Source organism: Notolepis coatsorum, assembly GCF_963971535.1.
Source record: "Notolepis coatsorum genome assembly, chromosome: 9".
Lineage (NCBI taxonomy): Eukaryota > Metazoa > Chordata > Actinopteri > Aulopiformes > Paralepididae > Notolepis > Notolepis coatsorum.
This window is the reverse complement of record NC_140173.1, coordinates 65,634,886-65,659,701: the sequence shown is the minus strand read 5'-3', so window position 1 is coordinate 65,659,701 and position 24,816 is coordinate 65,634,886. Positions and strand designations below refer to the sequence as shown.

Sequence of the window (24,816 nt, the reverse complement as noted above, 5' to 3'; positions counted from 1 at the left end):
TATCCTGTTGCATATAGCACCACTAGCGGCATTTGTAGTTTGAGGGTTTGTGCTCAGAGCATCACTCACAATACTAGCACGAATGTTAAGAATTTTATTATCAAAAAAGGATGCAAACTCATTACACTTATCTTTAGTGGCAGCGAGCGACTGCTTGTAGGACTGGGGGGGATTTAAAAGACGTTCAATGGTGGAAAATAAAACTCTGGCATTTGTCTTATTCTCATTAATAATGCCTGAGAAATACGTCTGTCTTGCCAGACGCGTGGCTTTGTTGTAGGCAACTGTAGATTGCTTTAAAGACTGTAGGTGGACAGTGAGCTTGGTTTTTCTCCAAACTCGCTCCACTCTACGACATTCCCTCTTAAGTGAACGCATATATTCGGTGATCCAGGGTGTTATTCTGGCTTTATGTCTCCTCTTGGTTTTCAAGGGAGCCACTTTGTCGAGAGCTGACCTTACTTTAAGACTAAAATGTTGAACCATATCATTTACTGAGGAAGATTCAGGTAGGGCGGGCGCACATGCCAGATGACTAGGGAATTCACTGGCGGGCTAAAGAAACGTTTTTTAATAGTATAGTCTGTGCTGTTGTTCTCAAGATCAGGGACAGTCATACTAAAACATAGCAGATGGTGGTCAGATAGCTCCGGCCTTTCAATAATCTTGTCGACAGTGGTTCTCATACCTCTAGAGATCACCAAGTCCAGGGTGTGGCCGTGTTTATGTGTTGGGCCGACAACATGCTGAATAAAATCAAAATAGTACAACTGTAGGAAGCCCACAGCCTCAGTATCTGATACATTCTCCACATGAAGGTTTCCGTCGCCTGTTATCAGGGTTCTGTCGTAGTTAGTGGAACAGATAGATAAAAGTTCAGCTATTTCTGTTAAAAATAAGGTTTTACTGAGCTTTGGAGGACGATAAATAGTCATTATTAGCACAGGGGATTTATTCTCTAGTATGGTGGCCTGGTAAAAGAAAGGTTGAGATCCAAGGCAGCTCTACAATTTTTTTAAAAGCCTTTATTTATTGGCTTACATTATTTAGAAAAATCTTTTTAAAAAACCGACATGTTTCGGCCTACATGGCCTTCTTCTGGGTGTTGTAGCTGTGACAAAAACAATACTGTGACTAAATAGAGGAAAAAAGGAAAAAACATAACTCAGGGAGTGACTAATTACAATGGGGGACAGCTGGTCCCAAATAAATGAAGGCAAAACAACATTCTCAACTTGAGTTGAAGAAATATACAATAATACTAAATAGAAATAAACAAATTTGTATATTATATAAGTATATATACACACAAACTCAAAATATTATAACAACATAAAGAAATGAGTCAAAACAAACATAGAATAGATCAATAATAATATAAACAATTATCAAAAATTATCAAAAAACAACAATGTAAGAGCATTGAGTAATGCAAGACAAAAAATAATAATACTATAATGTAATCTACTTAGCCTATAAAAGTGACAGTATGTCCGTAGAGTCATTTAAACCTGCAAAGAGGTGGCCTGTAGTCAAAATACAATAAATAACATGTATAAATACAATAAATAAATAAAGTGATCTACTGGCCTATAAAAATGATACCATGTCTATGGAATCATTTAAACCTGGGAGTGAGGTGGCCTGTAGTCTTATCGATCCAGCGACTTTCTTTCTGGTTTAGAATTCTTTGTCTATTTCCTCCTCTAGACGTGAGCGGAACACTGTCAATTCCGATAGCTGTAAATAAAGCAGAGGTACTATGGTGAACTTCATGAATATGTTTAGCCATTGCATAATCCATGTTGTTAGTTTTGATAGCATATTTATGATCTGCCAGTCGATCAAGTAGGCGCCGTTTCGTACGACCAACATAAAAAGAGTCACATTTGGAACAAGACAGTATATAAATAAAGCCTGTTATTCAAATGATGAATATTTGCCAAGGAGGTTTACATTTTAAAGTGTCTGAGAAAATATTTGCCAGTCCACCTCCTTTCTTGCCCTCACGTATTGAGTGCACAAAACTATAGCCTATAGGCAGGCAGCGGCCAAAGTTACCGCTCCATCAGAGCCAAGCCATGTCTCCGTTAGAAAGATAATATCTAATTTCTCATCACAGATGATGTCACTCACCGATGAGGACTTGTAGAGAAGTGACCTAATGTTAAATAGGGCCATCTTTATCCCATGACCATGGCATTTTACTGGACTGTAATACTTTAAAGGTCGGAGGTCTGTCAAATTTGCTTTACCAGATGCTCTATTTTGATGTCTATTGCTAATTATTGTAGTAATGGGATGAAATGGTAGAGGTAACTTTGATGATAAAATTGAAGAAGATATTAGTGGGGCACTATTTTCCTGATTACTAAGCTGCCCAAGCCTGGGCTGGGGAGAGAGTTGAAGGGGGTGAGTTAATTGAGTTACTGTAGAACTTGGGCATACAGAGCATCAATTTACAGGCTTTTGGAGAAATGAAAAGAGGGCTTGCAATGTATCAGAAATATTCATAGAGAGCAGCTTGGCTCCAGACCTGTTTAAATGTACTCCGTCCCTTTTGAAGAGGTCATATCTGTCATAAAAAAGAGTGAAGTTATCTATGTAGGCAATGTTCCAGAACCAGCAGCTTTCCTTCAGCCACAGATGTAATTGGTGAAGGCGACTGTATTTCATATCCCCACGATATAGGCAGGGCAGGGGCCCTGAGATGGCTATGGTCTTACCAGTCTCCCAGAGACTGAGAGTGTCCATAATCTATTGAACTCTTCTTTTATCAGCTCTGATGCATCAGCTTTGATATCATTGGCTCCAATGTGAACCACCAGGGAATTTTGACACACCTCAGACAACAGACTAGGTATCATAGCGTTAATGTCTGCCACTTTAGCACCAGAGTAGCACCTTGTCTCGCAACCTTTCACAGAGACATAGCGGACGATTGAGTCACCTATAATAAGAGTGTCCGAGACAATAGGGGAAGAAGTAGGAACAGGAACAGCTCTGTCGCTGAGAGCTGCATTGGCGTTTCTTGCAGCGGGAACAGGGATTTCCTTGGTGACGTCACCATTTGCCTTAGCTGTATCTAATACTCGGGTGGTCAGTGGGGGCGAAAACTGCAGCTATTTGAGGGGACACGCTCGGCCAGTGGGTCACCAGGGGACGGAGGGTTTCTCCGTCGGAGGCGGAGAAAAACAAGCTTTCACTTACATGACCACCCACCCCACCCCCCTTCCAATTCTATCTATTCTAAATACATTATAATGGCTTAGTGCAATGGATGAGTCATATTCCATGGGGATTGTGCTCAAGTTAGAGACTGTAGCTGTATGAATTGTAGTTTGAACTGTTACTAGGCTACTCTTGACGATTTGTGACCATACCTAAATTATGGCTTGTAGGTCTATTATTTACAATGACATGTATATTTGAAACATTATTAATATCAATGTTATAATGGCACGGGCTACAATACGACTATCAATACTAGGAATAACTGCTGTGGGATATCTAACAGGGGTATAGCGTCAGTCTGCAAGACTGTTTGACTCTTGTTTAACCCCATGTTGTCTGCTCCCATGTCTTCCAGATCCCGGGGAAGCTGCTGTTCTCTCTAGTCAAGCGCTACCTGTGCGTCACCTCCTTGATGGATAAGCTCAACACGGTGGGCACCGAGTCCAGCTCCGAGCGACAGGAAGCCGGGCCTTCCTCCTCCTCTTCCTCGGGCGCCAGCCATCAGACGGAGCACCTCCGCGTCCAGCGGGAGTTTGAGTTCACCATGGCGATGGCCAACCTTATCTCAGAGCTGGTGCGCGTCATGGGCTGGGACCGCAACCGCCTTCTGCCCACCGAGTCGTCCCAGGAGGCGGGAGGAAGCGTGTGCGGGGGGGAGGAGCAGGAGGATGAGGCGCCCCGCCGGACGCTCCGCTCCATCTTCCAGCCTCGCTTCTCAGCGTCCCCCATCGCCGTGGTGACCGGCACCACCATCGTAGCCACCACCGCCGCCGCCACGCCGGCCAAGAAGACGACGGGGAACGGGTTTAAGACGCGGACAGACTTCGCCAGCCGCTCGGCGTATGTGGAGTACGTGCAGGACAACCTGAAGAGCGGCATGCTGGTCCGCATGCTGGAGGACTACGAGGAGGTCAACGTCGGAGACGAGGGAGACTTCCGCTACAGTAACGACGGCTCCCCGCCTGTGCAGGTAAAGAAGCAGCTGCTCTGAGACCAGGACACGTCCTTTCCTTGTAGCCGGCGGATCTAAACACACGCTTGTTGTCTGCTGGTTGTCTGCTGGTTGTCTGCTGGTTGTCTGCTGGTTGTGTCTGCTGGTTGTGTCTGCTGGTTGTGTCTGCTGGTTGTGTCTGCTGGTTGTGTCTGCTGGTTGTGTCCGCTGGTTGTGTCCGCTGGTTGTGTCCGCTGGTTGTGTCCGCTGGTTGTGTCCGCTGGTTGTGTCCGCTGGTTGTGTCTGCTGGTTGTGTCTGCTGGTTGTGTCTGCTGGTTGTGTCTGCTGGTTGTGTCCGCTGGTTGTGTCCGCTGGTTGTGTCCGCTGGTTGTGTCTACTGGTTGTGTCTGCTGGTTGTGTCCGCTGGTTGTGTCTGCTGGTTGTCTACTGGTTGTTTGCTGGTTGTGTCTGCTGGTTGTGGCTGCTGGTTGTGTCCGCTGGTTGTGTCCGCTGGTTGTGTCCGCTGGTTGTGTCTGCTGGTTGTGGCTGCTGGTTGTGGCTGCTGGTTGTGGCTGCTGGTTGTGGCTGCTGGTTGTGGCTGCTGGTTGTGTCTGCTGGTTGTGTCTGCTGGTTGTGTCTGCTGGTTGTCTGCTGGTTGTGTCCGCTGGTTGTGTCCGCTGGTTGTGTCTGCTGATTGTGGCTGGGCCTAACTCGGTTCAATTAACATTAAGTAGCAAAACGCTGCAGTATAAAAACTAACTTGATAGTAGTTACTTAGTTGATGATAATTAACATTTGCTGAAGTATTCTAAAATCGTTTAAGCCATTCTCCCTGTGTGTGTGCGTGCACACGTGTCTCATATCTTTGGAAAGACCAGATGATATCAGAGGAGTTTGATAGTATTTACTTAGGTTCACCCATTCACGCACAAATTCACACATCGACGGCGGAGGCAACCATGCAAGGTGCCAACTTGCTTATCGGGAGCAGTTGGGGGTTAAGTGTCTTGCTAGCATTAGCTAGTTAGTGTATATCTTATGATCATGTCCAGGCAGGCTCTACTGATCACATGACATGAGAGAGAGACAAAATAATTAGGGATGCACGATAATTATCGGGCCGATAATTATCGGGCCGATAATTATCGGGCCGATATCAGCAATTATGACGTCATCCCGATAAACCCGATAACGTTATTAATAGCTCCGATAATATATAATACATTTTTTGGTTAAAAGAAATCCGTTGTGGGTGGATTTGGATGAAGGGCGCTTGTTTTTATTATAGCCTCCTCCCGTTTTGCCAGTACTGTGGTATGACTGACAGCGTGTGGTTTAGGAACAGGGAGTTTTACACAAATCCAGCGCTCCCTTTCTTGGCTGTGACGTAGTCACGTTACATTCGGAGACAGACAGTCGATCTGCCAATTACGTCCCTCCGCTTGCACCCACCTCTTCTTCTTACCACCAATCAGAAGCTCTCGTTCGTTTATTTACCTCCGGATTGTCGGCCATTATTCTACTCGGAGCTATAACGTTAGCTGCTCCCCGCCAGCCACATTGACAAGTACCAGCGCTTATACATTACTGGCAAATGTCTTGTTGCACTTGTGGCAACGAGCGTTGTCGGCATCGACTTTAGTAAAATAGACCCAGACTTTTTTTGAGGAATTTAAACGTCGCAAACTAATCTTGTTGGCCGTTTTCTATCTCTCCTCCCTCGGTCTCTCTGCCTGCGTGAGCCGGCTGTGCTCTTACACACACTCACTCACACACACACACACACACACACACACACACGCACACACACGCACACACACGCACACGCACACACACACGCACACACACACACACACACACACACACACACACACACACACACACACACACACACACACACACACACACACACACACACACACACACACACACACACACACGGGTGCTGTCGAGAGCAGAGCTGTCTGAGTGAGTGAGTGAGTGTGTGTGTGAGTGTGTGTAAGAGCACAGCCAGAGCAGAGCGCAGGCAGAGAGAGACCGAGGGAGGAGAGATAGAAAACGGCCAACAAGATTAGTTTGCGACGTTTAAATTCCTCAAAAAAAAAACTCCATAATTTCTCGAGTACCGATAGCAGTACCGATGACGTCGGAGCATATAAATACTAAAAAAAAAAAAAAAAAATTGATTAAAAATATATATATATATATATATATATATATATATATATATATATATATATATATACATTTAAAAAAAAATATAATACAATAAATATCGGTTATCGGCTTGAGGAGCATAAAGTTATCGGTATCGGTGTCAAAAAATCAATATCGTGCATCCCTAAAAATAATGTGTTGAAAGGTCATTCAAATTGTACCCATTGTTTATAATGGACAATGACATGTTTCCTTAGTGTCAAGTCAACCCCTGCTGCTGTTGTTGCTAGGTGATTAATAATTGAAAACCTGTTAGAAGCACTGTGCTCTATTGCTAAAAGTTTAAACATTCTCAGCTCAGCTCTCTGGTAAGGCTGAGGAAAGCAACAGCTGTGATTGGAGTGATCAAGAAAAGAGGGTGGAGTTTGAGATGTCATATTAACGAAGACGAAAGTCAGGTCTATGTAATATAAATATGTATGACATTGACAACGCAACCAACCCCCCGGGATAATACAGTTCTCATCTTATCTTATTATCATTAGTTTGGAGCACAGATCGTTTCTGAGATGCCATTTTCAGCAGTTTATTTTTTTTTTTTAACTCAATTTTTATTTGCATTTTTGTATTACAAGCATACAAACAACATCATATTTGAATATTATTATCCTCTCAGTCGGTCTTCCAGGTACATATTATATAGACATAATGTACAACACCGTTAAACAGACAAATTATAAAGAAAGAAAAAGAAGAAATTTAATACCCAAAAACAGAAATAATAAATACCGACTTAAACAAAAGTTCCACAGACATAAATAATAAATTGAAAAAACATAAAGCAATCGTCCTACCCAAATGATAGAGATAGAGAATACTAACTAAAGCAAAAATGTGTGACATGGGTTCAGAGACCCTCCTTGAACCTCTGTCCTCCTTTACCCTTCTCCCTCTTGTGTTGCATTTGTTTCTTCCTCTGTGATGTCGTTTTCGTTCCCCTTATAGTCCTCCCACTTTCCCCATCTTTCCCCAAATTTCTCTTCCTGTAACCTCAGCATGTGTGTTATCCTCTCCATATCCTGTATCTCTTCCACTATTCCTACCCATTGTGCTATTGTCGGTGGGTCTTCCTTGTACCACAGTCTCGTTATTGCTTTTCTGGCCGCTATCAACATTATCTTTATTAAATATTTGTCCCCCCCTTGTATTCCCTCGTGTGTCAGGTCTCCTAAGTAAAGCACCAGTCCTGTTTGTGGTAATCCGTATCCTAGTATTCTGATCATTGCCTCCCCTATCTCCTCCCAATACCCCTTCAGCTTCTGACATCCCCAGAATATGTGTGTGTGATTTGCCCCCTCCTTCCCACACATCCTCCAGCAAGCTCTTTGTGTTGGTGCATATTTTCCCTTCAGTTCTGGGGTTATAAAGAATCTGATTATGTTTTTCCATCCAAACTCTTTCCATATCCTCGATCCTGTTGTTGAATGTTGTACCTTGCATATGTTCCCCCATTCCTTCCCTGTTATTTCTATCTCTAGCTCTCTCTCCCATTTCTCCCTTATGTAATCGGTCGTGTGTCCCTTGCTGTTCATTATAGCCCGGTATATTGCTGATATTACTCTTCCTTGCCCCCCTTCGTATGCCCATACTATCATCTTTATTATTCCATTCTGTTCTTCGTCTTTGGCCCCCCTTATTTCTTTGTTGTAGTAGTCTCTAACCTGTAGATATCTGAAGTGGTCCCTGTTTTCTAGTCCAAATTTCTCCTTTAATTTTTGTAGTGTCTGCATTTCCCCCTTCTCTATCATTTTGCATATCGCTGTTGCCCCCCCCCCCCCCCCCCCTCTCCCACCTTCTGAATCCATGGTCTAACCTCCCTGGTTTGAATCTCTTGTCATGTGCTACCCATCTCAGGACCCCTGACTGCTTCTCCAATTTGTGTGTTTTTATTACTCTGTTCCATATGGTCAAGGTGTATTTGGTGATTGGATCTAATAGTCCCTCTTTTTCTTTAAATAGTTCCCTATCTCCCACCAGAGCTTGTACCTTGTATCCCTCCCCTTCTTTTTCAATGTCTTTCCATCTTGCCTCATACTTGTCGTTACACCAGCACGTCACTGCTCTCAGTTGTGCTGCATAGTAATAATCTTGTAGGCTGGGTACTGCCATCCCTCCCTCTTCCTTTGGTAGTTGTAGTGTTTTATATCTGACCCGTGGTCTTCTCCCCGCCCATATGAACCTCGATATCAGTCTGTCCCACTCCCTGAATTGATTCTGTGGTATTTGTATTGGTAGTGACTGGAATAGGTACAGTAACCTTGATAGTATGTTCATTTTAATGACCTCTATTCTTGAATTGAAGTCCAAGGGCATTACTGTCCATCTCTCTAAGTCTCTCTTGATGTTCTGATTTATCTGTGTATAGTTCGCCTCATATAGTTTCTCCACCACTCTCGTGATGTTCACCCCTAAGTATTTAATCTTGTCCATGTCCCATCTTATCCCGTACTGTTCCCTAATTTCCGTCGTTGGGGTATAGTTCCATGCTAAGGTCTGTGTCTTTGTCACGTTTAGTTTGTAACCTGAGTAGTGGCCATATTCCTTCAGTAGATCCATCAGTGCCGGGAAGCTCTTGTCTGGTTGCCTCATGTATACTATCACGTCGTCCGCAAATAGGCCTAGTTTATATTCCGTTCCTTTTATCCTTACTCCCTTAATGTCCTCGGTCTGTCTGATCAGTTGTGCCAGTGGTTCTATGAAAACGGCGAAGAGCGTCGGTGAGAGACAACATCCCTGTCTGGTAGCCCTCTCTAATCTGATTCTATCTGTCAAGCTGCCATTCACCTTAACCCTCGCTGTCGGTTCTTGATATAGCGCCGTGATCATCTTCATCGCCCTCCCGTTCAGTCCGAACCTCATCAATGTTTTATATAAAAATGTCCAGCTCACACTGTCGAATGCTTTTTCTGCATCTAGGCTAATCAGTACCGCGCTACCTCCTTGTTTTTGTATCTCCTCTACTATGTGTAATGTCTTTCTCACGTTGTCCGGCTGTGTCTGTCTCCCTTTAATAAATCCAGTTTGATCTTCATCTATAATGTCTGGCATAAACCTCTCAAATCTCTTTGATATTATCGATGTATACAGGGACCGAAACTAAAGCCCGCCGCCCGCCAGGGGCGGTCTGTTTTTACCTTTGGCGCATGACACTTAGAGGGCTGCCCGCCGTGTGGCGTGTAGACGTGTAGTTCATAAGCAGGCCCCTAAAAATATTTGTATGCGAACGGTAAAAATCAATTACGCGCACGCTGTGCGAATACAGATTATAGCCTCTCTCGTCTTTTTTTTCCTCCGCTGCGAGATTGTTAAAAAACTACAAGTCCCACATTGCACTCAAGCCAACGGTCCAATCACAGTAGAGTGAAGTGACTGGTTTCATGGGAAATAAAGCAAATGACCAATCGGAAGCTCTCATTTTTCTTGTTTACTTCCTGAAACTCCGCGATCAGGGCTCTCGTTTTCCGAGACACCAACTTATTATAGTCTCTCTTACCAATAGCAATAGATTTTAGAACACCTAGATTTATCGATAGCAATAGTAATATAACGTTAATGCAACAAAACGAATGCCTTGCTTTGTTAATCATAACGTTGATGCAGTAGCGTATGTCGGTGTGTTGGCTGTAACGGACATGACAATAACATAACGTGTACACATTAAAATTGCGATAATCTATTCTAACATTTTCAAATCGATGCAGTTGAATTTCCCCCTTAGGATCGATGCATTGTTACACCCCTACACCAAAGTCACTGGCCCACTGTGTATCTGTGTGTATAATATAACTTGGCTAGCGTTATCAACAGCAGAGGTGGGCAATGGGTCCAGCTGCAGCACCGGAGTGCAAGCGATGTGATGTAATTGGCAGACTCGACTGTCAATCAATGGTCTACCTGACACGCAAACTCAAACAATGTTTCTGTACTGGAGGTGTGATTGATTGATTGATTGAAAACTTTATTAACAGATTGCAGAATGGGTACAATACAGTACAGCTCAATACACACAATTGTTAAGGTGATGCAGACCAGAGAAAGACTTTCGTCTTGTTTACATCAGGGTCCCCCATTTCAATTAATCAGGAAAGTGTACAGTAGGAAAGTGTACAGTATTTCAATAGGCAACCCTGAAAGGATTATTTTTCTAGAAGAGCAACACAGCCAAAACAGACAGTGGAGCTGTTTGCAGATAGCAAGCATTTTGACTTATTGCGTGGTGGCGATGTCTCGCAGATAATACAACTACAAGTATGATTATATAATATATATTTTATTTAAAAAAAAATTGTATATATAAAATATATATTGGCAGGTAAGAAATATGCTTGGCGGGTAGACTCTTCCCATCTACCCGCCACTGGCCGATGAGTCAAAAAGTTAATTTCGCTCCCTGGATGTATACATCTTGTAATCCACGTTGAGTATGGACACAGGTCTGAAACTACTACATAATTCTCTATCCTTTCCTTCCTTCGGTATCGTGGTGATTATGGCTTCCTTCCACGAGGGGGGCATTTTTCCCTCTTCCATCGTGTGTCTGAACGCCGCCCCTAACATGGGTGCTAATTCAGTTCTAAATGTCTTGTAGAATTCCGATGGGAATCCGTCGCTCCCCGGAGACTTGTTGTTTTTAGCTCTACTAATTGCCTCTTCCAGTTCTCGTTCCGTAATTATTTTATTTAATTCTTCATTCTGTTCTTTCCCTATCGATGGTAGCTCTAGCTTCTCCAGATATGCTTCTATTTCCTCTTCTCCCGCTGCTTTTGGCTGTGTGTATAGTTTCTCATAGTATTCTCTAAATGTCCTCTCTATTTCCGCTGGGTCTCTCAATATTTCATTAGTCTTTGTATCCCTTATTGTGTGTATCGTGTTCAACTTCTGTTGCGTCCTAATTCTCCTAGCCAACAGTCTGGTCGCTTTTGGTCCCCCTTCATAGTACGTTTGTTTCATGAACCTCGCTTTCTTTTCTATTTCCGTCAATAATTCCCTATTTATCCTGGCCTTTACTTCTTTGATTTCCCCGAGCGGTCCCTGTTCTTTTGATATCTGGTGTCTCCCCTCTAAATCCTTCAGCTTCCCTATCAGATTGTGATATGTCTCCGTTCTGGCTTTCTTCAGCATTGCTGTCTTCTCCATCAATTTCCCCCTTATCACCACCTTCAGTGTGTCCCATAGAATGCTCGGGTCTACCGTCCCGTTGTCATTTTCCTCCTTATACCTGGCTATCTCCTCCTTGATCTGACTCACCACCCCCTTGTTATTTAGTATTCCTACATTTAGTCTCCAGATCGTGTTCCTCCGTCTCCCTTCTAGATCTACTGTCAGATATATGGCACTGTGATCCGATATGTCCGCTACTCCTATTCTGCTCTCCCGTACCCTGTAACTGTCCCCCGTCGTCATCAAAAAATAGTCTATTCTCGCATATGTCACGTGTGGGTGTGAGTAATGTGTGTATTCCCTGTCCATGGCGTGCATCCCCCTCCAAACATCTGTAATTCCCATTTCCATCATCTGAATATTCATATATCTACTGATGGGTGCTCGTCCTTTTCTAGTACTCGTGGTGTCTAGGTCGTGATTCAGTACTACATTAAAATCTCCCGCGCTTATCAATATCCCTTCTAGTTCCATCACTATCATATCAAAAATGGTCTCATGGCTTCCGGTTTAGCTTTAGAATGGAGTAGGTCGCATGTGACACAGCTGCTCACCCGTTTATTTTTTTTCGTTTTAAAATCATATTTATATACCATTAATGCGTTTAAAACTTGACGCATATATCAACTGAGACTATCAACTAACTATATTGACCAAAAGAATCGAGATGCCATCAAGGAAAGACCCAAAGAAAGACCAAAAACCAGTCGAAGAGGTCCCGCCGCGGGACCCAGGATACGTACAGCGGACAGCAGAAAGTATTGACTTGACAGAGGCCGCTTCAAGTTCAACCCCATCAAAGACCTCCGCAGATACCGAACATATCATCCGGAAAATGGAGGAAATGGGGAAGACAACGGAGAAGAGAATGGAGGAAATGATCACAGAATCACAGAAGATAATAACTCAAAAAGTAGATGCTATTATCACAGAATCACAGAAGATAATAACTCAAAAAGTAGATGCTATTAAAGAATCTATTGAAGGCAAAATTGATGCGCTGAGAGCGGACGCCGACGCACAGAATAAACGCACCGAGGCTCTGGAGAAAGTAGTGGAAGCCCACGAAATCAAATTCACTCATATCTACAAGGAAGTAGAGGCTAACACAGTTAACCTAACTGCTGAGATGAAGGGGAACTACAACGAAATCAAGACGGAGCTCAGCGAAATAACGGAGGAGCTCACGCGAATCAATAAAGAACAGAAAGCCAAAATATTCGAGATGGAATATCAAAAACGCAGGCTGAATATTCGCATTGTCGGTCTGGACGAATCAGTGAGATGTGAAAACCCTGAAGAGTTTGCCACAGAATTACAGAAAATCTTGGGAACAGGAATCCTTCCTAAAATACCGGAGGTGGATGAGTGCTTCAGATTGGGACCCCGCTCCAGTGACAACAACGCTAAGCCCAGAGTGATATTAGTTGTACTGCGCCAAGTCAGAATAAAAGAAATGATTATGCGTGAAATTCGCAGGATGAAAGGCAATCTGAAACACATGGAGGTACCAATACACTGCTTTGAAGATTATTGTTGTGAGGTAGTGGAACTGCGTGCCAAGTTCAAGACGGTGATGTCTCAACTATACCTGGGGAAATACAGACCCCTACTAATATACCCTGCAATACTTCGCGCCGTCGACAAACAAGGAGCAAAAGTTCTCCTCAAATCGCCTGAAGAGGCAGCCAAATTCCTGTCTGAACAGGAGCAGTATAGTGTATAAATGGCCTTTTAAATCTCAGTTATGCAAGGTCACCATATAGTACAACCTTTAATAATCGAGGATTTGGGACAGAGAGACCTACGTGCTCAGAGTTTTTGAATGCTTTCCCCGACGTGTATATTATTGCGGACATATTGGATTTAAGATTGGAACACTCCAGAACATACTGGAACATTCAGACAATGTAAAAATGACATATTGGAATAATCTAGAACATCGAAGCATTCTTTGATATATGGAGCATTCTGGAATATCAGCAATACGTGGTCATTCATTCTACCAGAAGCCCCTCGGGGGAATAATCAACAGCTATCTAGATGCAAAACCACAGAGCCATCATAGCCGGCCGGCTGAAAGATCACTCTACACAACGATCATCGCCCACCCCGGTCGGGGGAAATGCTGCATATACGTATTTAAAAATTGTTTTTTTATTAATGGGAAATAATTTCACTACTTCTCCAATTAATACTTTAGATGTTTAAGCATAACAATGCTCTTTTAAGATCTAAGTTAATGTTCTCTTCCTTTTACTTGTTTTTTTCTTTCTTTTTCATCCGCTCTCTCTGATTTATTGAGGCTCTCTCTTCAGTTCAATACCTTCATATTATTCATGGGTTACTATAAATTACTATAAATTACAAGTTCATATAAAATGTAAGTGATTAAGGCATGACAATTGAAGCTTATTTTTGGTCTTTATTTTTAGTTTATCTCATTTAAATTTTTATTTATTTATTTTTTACGGGTAAGTGGCCAAGCCACAGTCGACATTCTACTTATGGTAGAATTTAGAGTGTTAGATCCTATGGTATACATAGGAATGTTAAGGACAATTGGATCATTCTGGGATATCCGGTGGTGCAAGGGAGAGAGTCATACGCAAAGGTTGTGTTCATGGAACACAATCCTGTACGACTCTCGGTGGGAGGGAAGGGTAGGGGATTTTTATATATATATATGTATGTTTTTAAGCTCGGCTCTCAACGGGACCTCACTAGTGGGATGTATATCTAGTATTGCCTCGCACTCTAGAAGCATTACCAAAAATTACAATGCAACATGTATAGACTATGGCTAGTTTGAATATAATGATATGGAACACCGGGGGAATAAATAACCAACTTAAACGCAAAAGCGTGCTCACACTGATGAAAAAAGAACATGTGGACATTGCTCTGCTAAGCGAAACACACATTCTAGGGAAAGACATAGGTAAATTAGCGGACAACATATACCATAATATCAGTCACTCCTCTATTGGTACGAGAACTCGGGGTGTAGCAATAGTCGTTAAACGTAAGTTGAATATTGTACTAAAGGGAGTATTGTCTGATGTAGAAGGTCGGATAACTATAGCTAAGATTGAACATAAGAACAGGAAAATAGCGTTGATAGCGGTATACGCCCCAAATTTGTACGAAGAAGATTTCTTCACTACACTAACCAATGCAATGTTAGACATTCCCGATTACTCATTTATAATAGGAGCGGATTTTAATGCCATCTGGAACCCAAGGATAGACAAATCTTACCTCGCCTTTTCCAGCGAACAAAAGAATTCATCGAAGGCATTAAAGGATTGGTCAAAGATTACAGGTGTAAAGGACTTATGGCGGTTACTTAATCCCACGACCCGAAAGTACTCTTGTCGATCTGCGAGACATAAGACACTATCCAGAATAGATTATGTCTTTGCATCACAGAGACTATTTGATAATTATGAAGTGGAAATGATACCCAACGCACTATCAGATCACTGTTATTTACTCCTTAAAGGTACATTTGGTATACTATCCTCCCGAGCCCCAAGATGGCGATTTAACTCGTTGCTGCTTAACAACAAGGAATTCATTACACAACTCAAAGAAGCTCTTATAGTATTCCAACGGGAGAATGCAAACTCGGTGCAAGACCCCAGAATAATATGGATGTCGGTAAAGGGAATGATCAAAGACTTCACGGATAGCTTTTCCTCCAAAATGCGCAAGAATCAAAACACAAAACTGGATGAGCTGGAAACGCTTTACTCAACGTTATTTAATTCTCTGAAATACAACAACTCAACTCGACTAGAAAATCAAGTTAACGTACTAAAAATAGAGATCAATGACATATACAGACAACAATCGGAAATACAAATACGCAGCACAAGACAACAGCAGTACTCCCATGGTTCCAAACCCAGCCACCTATTAGCCATGCGATTAAGAATTAATGCAACATTTGCAGATATAACTACCATTAGAGCACAACAAGTACTTGTAACAGATCCGGTAAAAATAAACGATACATTCAAAGTATTCTACTCCGATTTATATAAATCAGAAATGACCTTCAATCAAAACAAAATGGACACATTTCTTAATCAAATTATTCTCCCTAAACTTTCAGAGGATGACGCTAAACAGTTAGAAATACCGATCACACTAGAGGAACTCAAGATGGCCATAACCGCAATGAAAAGTGGTAAGGCTCCAGGAAGAGACGGTTTCCCATCAGAAATGTACCTTTCTTGTTGGGACATAATTGGCCCCTTATTACTAAATATGATCTTATACTCAGTCAAGGAGGGGAACTTCCATAAAACCGACAATATTGCACTCATAACAGTCCTCCTTAAAAAAGACAAAGACCCCAACGAGTGCGGTAGTTATAGACCTGTAAGCCTCCTCGGAACAGATATCAAACTGTACTCTAAGGTATTAGCCATCAGATTACAAAAGCATATGACGTCTTTAGTTCACCCGGACCAAACTGGCTTCATAGGAGGCCGCCTGATCACTGAGAACATAAGACGTATACTGCACGTACTTGATGCCGACAAAGAGGACACCATACCTAAGGCGATGCTGTCCCTGGATGCTATGAAGGCCTTTGACAGGCTGGAATGGTCGTATCTGTGGGCAGTGCTAGAAAGGATGGGGTTAGGAAAAGGATTCATCGATATGATTAAAGTATTATACAAAGACCCATCGGCCATGATTATAACAGGCACAATCATCTCTGAAATATTTCCGGTATCACGCTCTGCCAGACAGGGTTGTCCTCTTAGTCCCGGTCTGTTCAATCTATCATTAGAGCCGTTAGCACAATATATAAGACAATCCCAATCCATAGAACCTATCGTAATCAAGGGCACACAACAAAAAATTTGTTTATATGCGGACGATGTAATATTGTTCATGAAAAACCCCAACACCACATTGCCTCATCTGCTCAAGTTGATTGAGGACTTTGGTGATTTATCGGGATTTAAGATAAATTGGCCGAAGTCGGCTTTCCTTCCACTTAACACCCCTGCAAAAAAAGATACAACCCTCCCAGGACAGATACCGATGGTAAAACATTTCAGATGCTTGGGAGTGGAAATATTCCCTACCATAAGACAAACGGTGAAGCACAACTACACAAAAATCCAAAACAAAATCAAAGACGACCTCGATAGATGGGCAAAACTTAAGAACACAGTACAAGCACGGATATCAATAGTTAAGATGGATGTACTACCTAAAATCAACTTCTTCTGTTCAATGCTACCGTTACCCCCTCCAGAGGGTTACTGGAAAAGATTACACTCCTCCACATACAAATTTATTTGGAATAACAAACCACCACGTATAAAAAGATCCACCGCACAGAGAAATAAAGCAGATGGTGGCATGGCATTTCCAGATTTTTTCCTATATTTTAAGGCGTACTCATTAAGTCCATTGACAACATGGTTTGACTCCCAAGCATTAGCATCTTGGAGAAAAATAGAAGAAAACATAGTAGCCCCACATAGACTGAAGGACATAGCATACACTAAACTACCAATCAAGCACTGTGAACGAAAATTTGGCCCCATAATTACTCATGCGATCCGGATATGGCGTGAATCACAAAAAAAAAATCCTAACCCACAAGAATGGCACAATCATACTCCCTTATTCAATAACAATGCTCTCTTAATTGGAAAACGACCTATAAGATTCCCTATATGGGAAGAGCAAGGCATACACTCATTAGGGGATATTTTTAACAAACAAGGTTTTTGTAGTGATAAAGAAATACGCAAAAAATTTAATCTCACCAAGTCCACATGGCTTTTTCACAAACAGTTAGAGCTATGTTTGAAGTCTCACGGTGTTCCATTAGACAGACCAATTGAACACCACAGATACCACAAATTCTTCTACTCAAGAGAGACATCGAGAGGTTTTGTTTCAGAATTTTATCATCAATTACTAACGTCCTCGTATGAAACCCTCCAACTTGACTCTGTCTGGAGGAGGGATATACCAGACCTGGAAAACGACTTTGATTGGCAAGGAGCCTGGGCAAATGTCCGACTTACATCAAGGAACCCGGATCATCAACAAATCAATCTTAACTATATTCACAGGACATACTTGACTCCTATAAGACTGTGCCGAATGGGGCTCAAACAAGATTCCAAATGCACCCAATGTACAAATGGGGACGAAGGGACATTTATGCACATGTATTGGGACTGCTCACCAGTTAAGGCATTCTGGAAAGATGTGACCCAACAAATATCAAAACTCGTATCTTGGAATATACCTGTACACCCCTCGGTATTGCTGTTGAATGATGTTTTTGAGTTTGCAGTGAATCCACAGCTAAAGAGATTGGTTTTATCGGGTATCACAGTAGCCAAAAAGCTGATCGCATCACGCTGGTTTCAACCGGAAAAAATGTGCCGTAAAGTTTGGTTTCTTACATATCTCGATGTAATTTACCATGAAATATCTACAGCAAGAATTCTGGGTCTCAATGAATCCAAAATGTCAATGTGGTTAGAAGTGGTGGAGAGAATAAAAGCTAGCTTATAATGGTAGTGTCTGGTTAGGTGCGAGGGATAGTGGAGGTACTTCTCAAGGTGGGGTCCGGGAGGGGGGGGTTCGAGCTGAGCATATGTATGTAGGGTTTTTTTTTTAGATAACAGGTATTATGGGTATATCTTATATAAAACAACTAACCAAAAGGTGATCCCATTGGATGTGCCCTGACAATTAATGCTTGTATATCTTATCGTGTGTTGTCATGTTTGTTTATATGTTTGTTTAAAAAAGAATAAAAAAATAAAATACAAAAAAAATAAAAATGGTCTCATATAAATCCCTCTCACTCTCTGGGGGTGCATAAACATTCACTAACGTAACCATTTGGCCCTCCATTTTCCCCTTCACCAGAACAAACCTTCCCTCCTTGTCTCTTACTTCCTTGATCAATTCAAATTTGACTGTTTTTGATTAACGTGATTACTCCTCTCCTCGGGTTCCGTTTAAAGGAACTATAGTATGCATTTTCATAACCAAATCTCTTCAGTTTCTCATGATCCTGTGCTACCAAATGTGTCCTGCAGAAAAATCACTTCCATCTCACTTTTTTTACATTTCAACATCACTTTGCCCCTCTTTACGACATCATTTTTATACCTTTAACCATTGTCATCTTTTTTCTTCTTTCGTCTGTCAGTCCCCCCCATGTCACATTCATTCCCCCCTCCGGTTGGAGCCTCCGCTCTCTTCACCGAATACATATAATGATTAACATAAATAAAAAACATAAACTTTACATAAAGTGCTCCCAAGGCGTTCGGGGGGTCCCTGTGTCCCCCCCTGTCCCCTGCTGGTGGGTGAGGAGTAATTGCTCTCCTAGCGAGAGGCCTCCTCCTGACGGCTTGGGGGTTTGAAGCCTTTACCCCCAACCGCTCGTCATATTTGTCCAGCTTTCTTACTGTTTTTTTTGCTGTCGAGCTCCTGGTCAAAAGCGCTCTGTCCTTCATTCTGACCAAAAGACCCTCATTTCCTAGGTCCCTCTCAATGTGTCTCATATGTTTCAATGTCCCTCCTTCCTCCCAAACCCGTGTGTGGTGTCTCCTGTGTACCCCTTTTTACTTTCTTTTCCTCCCCTCTATTTTCTATGTGATGTCCATTTATCCCCTTAATCCCTTCCAACTGTGTTACTCGCAGCGTGTGTATGTATTTGTTTCAGTATGTTCTGTGTCTCGTCTATCATACCTAGTTATATTTCCATTTATTTCCTCCATCAGCATGTGTATTATGTGTCCATGTATACGTTATGTTCATTTCTATATCCTGCCTCTACCTGGGAATGTGTGTTTATGCATATGTTATTTCAGTTTCTATATTTTGTCTCTATTTGGATAGTTTTTTCAATCTCTTGTGCGTGTACTCATCCGTTCGCCTCCTCCCGCCTCCTCTCCCCTCCTTCTCCGTCTCTGGCCTCCTCGTCCGTCTCCGCCCTCGGTCTGTCACGTTTCACCTCGGCCTTCTCCTCTCTCCTCCCTCCTCTCCCTGGTTTCGGTCTCCTACTCTGGTTCATCTGCGTGCCCCCTCCAATCTCTGCTGCAGGCTCCGCGTCTGGTCCTCCTGTCTCCTTCCTTCTCCGTCCTCCGCCATCTGCATCCCCCGTCGTCTCATCTCCTGCGCCGCCTCCCGTGCCGTCGCGTACGTCACCGTCCCTTCCTCCCAGTGAATCCTTAGCGAGGTCATGGGTGATTGGAATCTCATTCCGTTTTCTTTCAGAATTCTCTTCAGTCCCGCGTAGGACCTGCGTGTTATTGCTACCGCTGTCGAGTAATCGTGATCAAACGATAGTCTTTTCCCTTCGATTTCTATCTTCTTGGTCCACGCGGTTCTGAGTATCAATTCCTTAATCTCAAATCTCAGAAAGTTAATAATCACCGCTCTCGGAGGTCTGTCCGGTTTCGGTCTCGGAGCCAACGCCCTGTGGGCCCTCTGAATCTCCATTTTTCCCAGTCCCGTCTCCTTCAATTGCTCTTTGATAAGCTTTTCTACATATTGGGTCACCGATTCCCCTTCGACTCCTTCTTTCAATCCCCATATTCTGATGTTATTTCTCCGTGACCTCCCCTCCATGTCCGATATCTTTGTCTCCATCAGTTCTTGTTTCTGAATCGCACATGTTAATACCTCGTGTATCTCTGTGTTCCATTCCTCCGCTTGCGCCGTTCTAGTCTGTAACTCGGTCACGTTTCTGTCCTGTTCCGCCATCTTCTCATCCACCCTTTTGAGTTCTGTATTCATTTCACCTCTGAAGTCCTCCTGTTCCTTTCTCAATTCCTCCCGTAGCTTCCCAATATCATTCCTTATCGTGTCCGTGTTCAGTTTTATCGCTGCTGTTATGTTCTCCAATATCCCGGCCTGCATGACCACGGCCCATCCTGGCATTCCCGTGTCTGCCTCAGCGGGACCTCCCCCTTCTTCCGCCTGTCTCTTCTCGGCTTCGCTTCGGGGACTCTGTTTCTTCAAATTCTCCTCTTCTCGCGTGTTCTCCATTTCTCTTTCCTTCACAATCGTTGTCTCTTCCTTACTTCTCGTGTGCATTTTCATTTTTAATCACTTTTCGGGTCCTTTTTTATCCGTTTTTTCGCTCATTTGACCAGGAGCTCTACCCTTCTGCTCTCATACCGGAAGTCCCTTTCAGCAGTTTCTATTGCATCCCTACATGTAATACATGATCTAGTTAGTACATGATCTTCTGGGGCGACAGAACAGAAGGTAGAGCTGTCGTGTGGTAATCGGAAGGTTCTCCTCCTGGCAGCGTGACGAAGTGTCCTTGAACAAGACACTTAACCCCTAACTGCTCCCGATGAGCAGGTTGGCACCTTGCATGGTTGCCTCCACCGTTGCCTGTGTGAGTGAAGGGGTGAATGTGAGGAAATTGTAAAGCGATTTGGCTAAAAGCTGTTATATAAATGCAGTTCCTTATGATCCATCTCTTCCCTTTTCTTCCTGTTTTGTAACTCCGACTGAGTATTGCAGTGCTAGGATCAATTTGTGTGACTGACTGCTCTGTTCCACGTGTTGATCTGTGAGCGGGTGCTCTGTTCTGTGTCTGGTTGTGTTTAGGTGTGTACAGGGAGCGAAATTAACTTTTTGACTCACCGGCCAGTGGCGGGTAGATGGGAAGAATCTACCCGCCAAGCATATTTCTTACCTGCCAAATATTTTTTGATTAAAAAAAAATATATATATTTTTTATATAAAAAAACTTTTTTTAAATAATATATATATTATATAATCATACTTTTGTATTTTATTTTTTTATTATTTTTTAAACAAACATAAACAAACATGACAACACACGATAAGATACACAAGCATTAGTTGACAGTGCACATCCAATGAAATCACATTTTAGTTAATTGTCATATATAGGATATACCCTTAATACCTGTTATCTAAAAACCTACACACATATGCTCCAGCTCGTACCCCCCCCCCCTCCCGGACCCCCCATTGGATAATCCATCCATTTTCCCTCGCTCCTAACCAGACATTACCATTATATGCTAGCTTTTATTTTCTCCACCACTTCTAACCACAATGTCATTTTGGATTCATTGAGACCCAAAATTCTTGCTGTAGATATTTCTTGATAGATCACATCGAGATATGTAATAGTCCAGACGATTCGGCAAATTTTTTCCGGTTGGAACCATCGTGATGCTATCAGCTTTTTAGCCACTGTGATACCCGATAAAACCAATCTCTTTAGCTGTGGATGTACTGCACACTCAAAAACATCATTCAGCAGTAATACAGAGGGGTGTACAGGTATATTCCAAGTTACGAGATTTGATAATTGCTGGGTCACCTCTTTCCAGAATATCTTAACTGGTGGGCAGTCCCAGTACATGTGCATAAATGTCCCCTCGTCCCCATTTGTACATAAAGAGCATTTGGAGTCTTGTATAAGACCCATTTTTTTCAGTCTTATAGGAGTCAAGTATGTCCTGTGAATATAGTTAAGATTGATTTGTTGATGGTCCGGGTTCCTTGATGTGAGTCGAACATTTGCCCAGGCTTCTTGCCAATCAAAATCACTTTCCAGGTCTGGTATATCCCTCCTCCAGACAGAGTCTAGGTGGAGGGTTTCATATGAGGACGTTAGTAATTGATGATAAAAATCTGAAACAAAACCTCTTGATGTCTCTCTTTCATAGAAGAATTTGTGGTATCTGTGGTGTTCAATTGGTTTCGTTAATGGAACACCTTGAGTCTTCAAACATAACAATAACTGTAAGTAAAAAAGATGTGTGGACTTGGTGAGATTAAATTTCTTCTGTATTTCTTCATAACTACAGAAACCCTGTTTGTTAAAAACATCCCCTAATGAGTGTATGCCTTGCTTTTCCCATATAGGGAATCTTATAGGTCGTTTTCCAATCAAGAGTGCATTGTTATTGAATAAGGGAGTATGATTGTGCCATTTATGTGGGTTAGGATATTTTTTTTGTGTTTCACGCCATATCCGGATCGCATGAGTAATTATGGGGCCAAATTTCCGTTCACAATGCTTGATTGGTAGTTTAGTGTATGCTATGTCCTTCAGTCTATGTGGGGCTACTATGTTTTCTTCTAATTTTCTCCAGGATACTAATGCTTGTGGATCAAACCATGTTGTCAATGGTCTTAATGTGTACGCCTTAAAATAGTGGAAAAAATCTGGAAATGCCATGCCACCGTCTGCTTTATTTCTCTGTGCGGTGGATCTTTTTATACGTGGTGGTTTGTTATTCCAAATAAATTTGTATGTGGAGGAGTGTAATCTTTTCCAGTAACCCTCTGGAGGGGGTAACGGTAGCATTGAACTGAAGAAGTTGATTCTAGGTAGTACGTCCATCTTTTTTTTTTTTTTTTTTTTGGTCTTTTTCCCCCTCCATTTTCCTCCGATTTTCTCCCATCCCAATGTTAGTCGTATGCCAATTCCCAGTCCCTTCCTGGTCGCTGCGCTTTACCCCCCACAGTCAGATCATTTGGGAGAGTGGAGGCTACCACGTGCTTCCTCCGACACACGTCCAGCCAATCACCGCTTCTTTTCACCTGGCAGCGCGGATTCTCATTGAGAGGGCGTAGCGTGTGGGAGGACCACACTATCCCCCTCACGTCCAATCCGCGCTTAGCAGGCGCCCCGACCGAACTGTAGGAGTCGCTGTTTACAACGACCCGGACCCACCCCGCCAGCTTCTCCCACCCTCTGATACAGCCAATTGTATCAGTGCAGACGGCCAGCCAAGCTGGTGACAACCCCGGAGCTGTGAGCTGGATTCGAACAGGCGAACCAAGCTCACAGCTCCGGGGCTGGTGACGAACGCAATCTCCGCTCGACCACCTAACCGCCGGTAGTACGTCCATCTTAACTATTGATATCCGTGCCTCTACATATCCGAGGACTTGACATGGACCACACACATTGACAGTGTTGTGAAGAAGGCACGACAACGCCTCTACTTCCTCAGGCGCCTAAGGAAGTTCCAAGTCAGTCAGAAGATCCTTAAGAACTTCTACTCATGTACAATAGAGAGCATCTTGACCGGCAACATCACCTCCTGGTTTGGGAATAGCACTGCACAAGACCGAAGCAGACTACAAAGAGTGACACGTTCAGCCGAACGCACAATTGGAGGGGGGCTCCCCACCCTCCAGAACATTTACAACAAGCGTTGCAAGGGCAAGGCTAAGAGAATCATTAAAGACTCCAGTCACCCGAACAACTGCCTCTTTGAACTGCTGCGGTCAGGCAAGCGATACCGGAGTCTCAAGGCGAGCACAGAAAGACTCAGAAGAAGCTTCTATCCCCAGGCCATCAGGCTGCTAAACGAACAATGAACACTACACAACAACAACCACCAAACGCACATAGCACACACATCCACACGCACACACTCACTTTAAACAAACACACTGTAGCACCCACTCCACACACTTTATAGCACACACCCACTTTAAACAAACACACTGTAGCACCCACTCCCCACACTTTATATTTATTGATGAAGGATTGCACTACAACTCGTACACCTTACTGTAAATTGTACCTAAATTGTACCTCATCCCATTTCTGCTTTGCACTATATAGTACTGTACATTAGTACACTGCATAGTATTGTATATTATTATATGGTAACTCAGAACATTGTACATATGTCTATACCGAACACTGTGACCTCATTTTCTTCTTCTAAATTACATGCTATACTATGTTATTTGATACTATCTTGTCTAGCACAGTCTCTGGAGCGTAACAGTAAGAAGCATTTTGTATGAAAGTATTCTGTACTTCTGTATGACAACTATTAAAGAAACTACTGAGTTTTTAAGTTTTGCCCACCTATCAAGGTCGTCTTGGATGTTGTTTTGGATTTTTGTGTAATTGTGCTTCACCGTTTGTCTTATGGTGGGGAATATTTCCACTCCCAAGCATCTAAAATGTTTTACCATAGGTATCTCTCCTGGGAGGGTTATATCTTTTTTTGCAGGGGTGTTAAGTGGAAGGAAAGCCGACTTCGGCCAATTTATCTTGAATCCCGATAAATCTCCAAAGTTCTCAATCAACTTGAGCAGATGAGGCATTGTGGTGTTGGGGTTTTGCATGAACAGTATTACGTCGTCCGCATATAAACAAATTTTATGTTGTGTGCCCTTGATTACGATTGGTTGTATGGATTGGGATTGTCTTATATATTGTGCTAAAGGTTCTAATGATGGAT

At 42.7% G+C, this 24,816-nt stretch overlaps 1 protein-coding gene across 4 annotated transcripts in view; it reads left to right on the top strand.

Moving 5' to 3' along the window:
* Positions 1 to 24,816, top strand: part of cul9 (cullin 9) — a 288,372-nt gene that overhangs the window by 98,566 nt on the left and 164,990 nt on the right. For all 4 annotated transcript variants that reach the window (XM_084320985.1, XM_084320984.1, XM_084320983.1 and 1 more), the window contains exon 4: positions 3,590 to 4,204. In XM_084320985.1, coding sequence (XP_084177111.1) covers positions 3,590 to 4,204 — 615 coding nt within the window. The remainder of the gene's footprint in view (positions 1 to 3,589; positions 4,205 to 24,816) is intronic.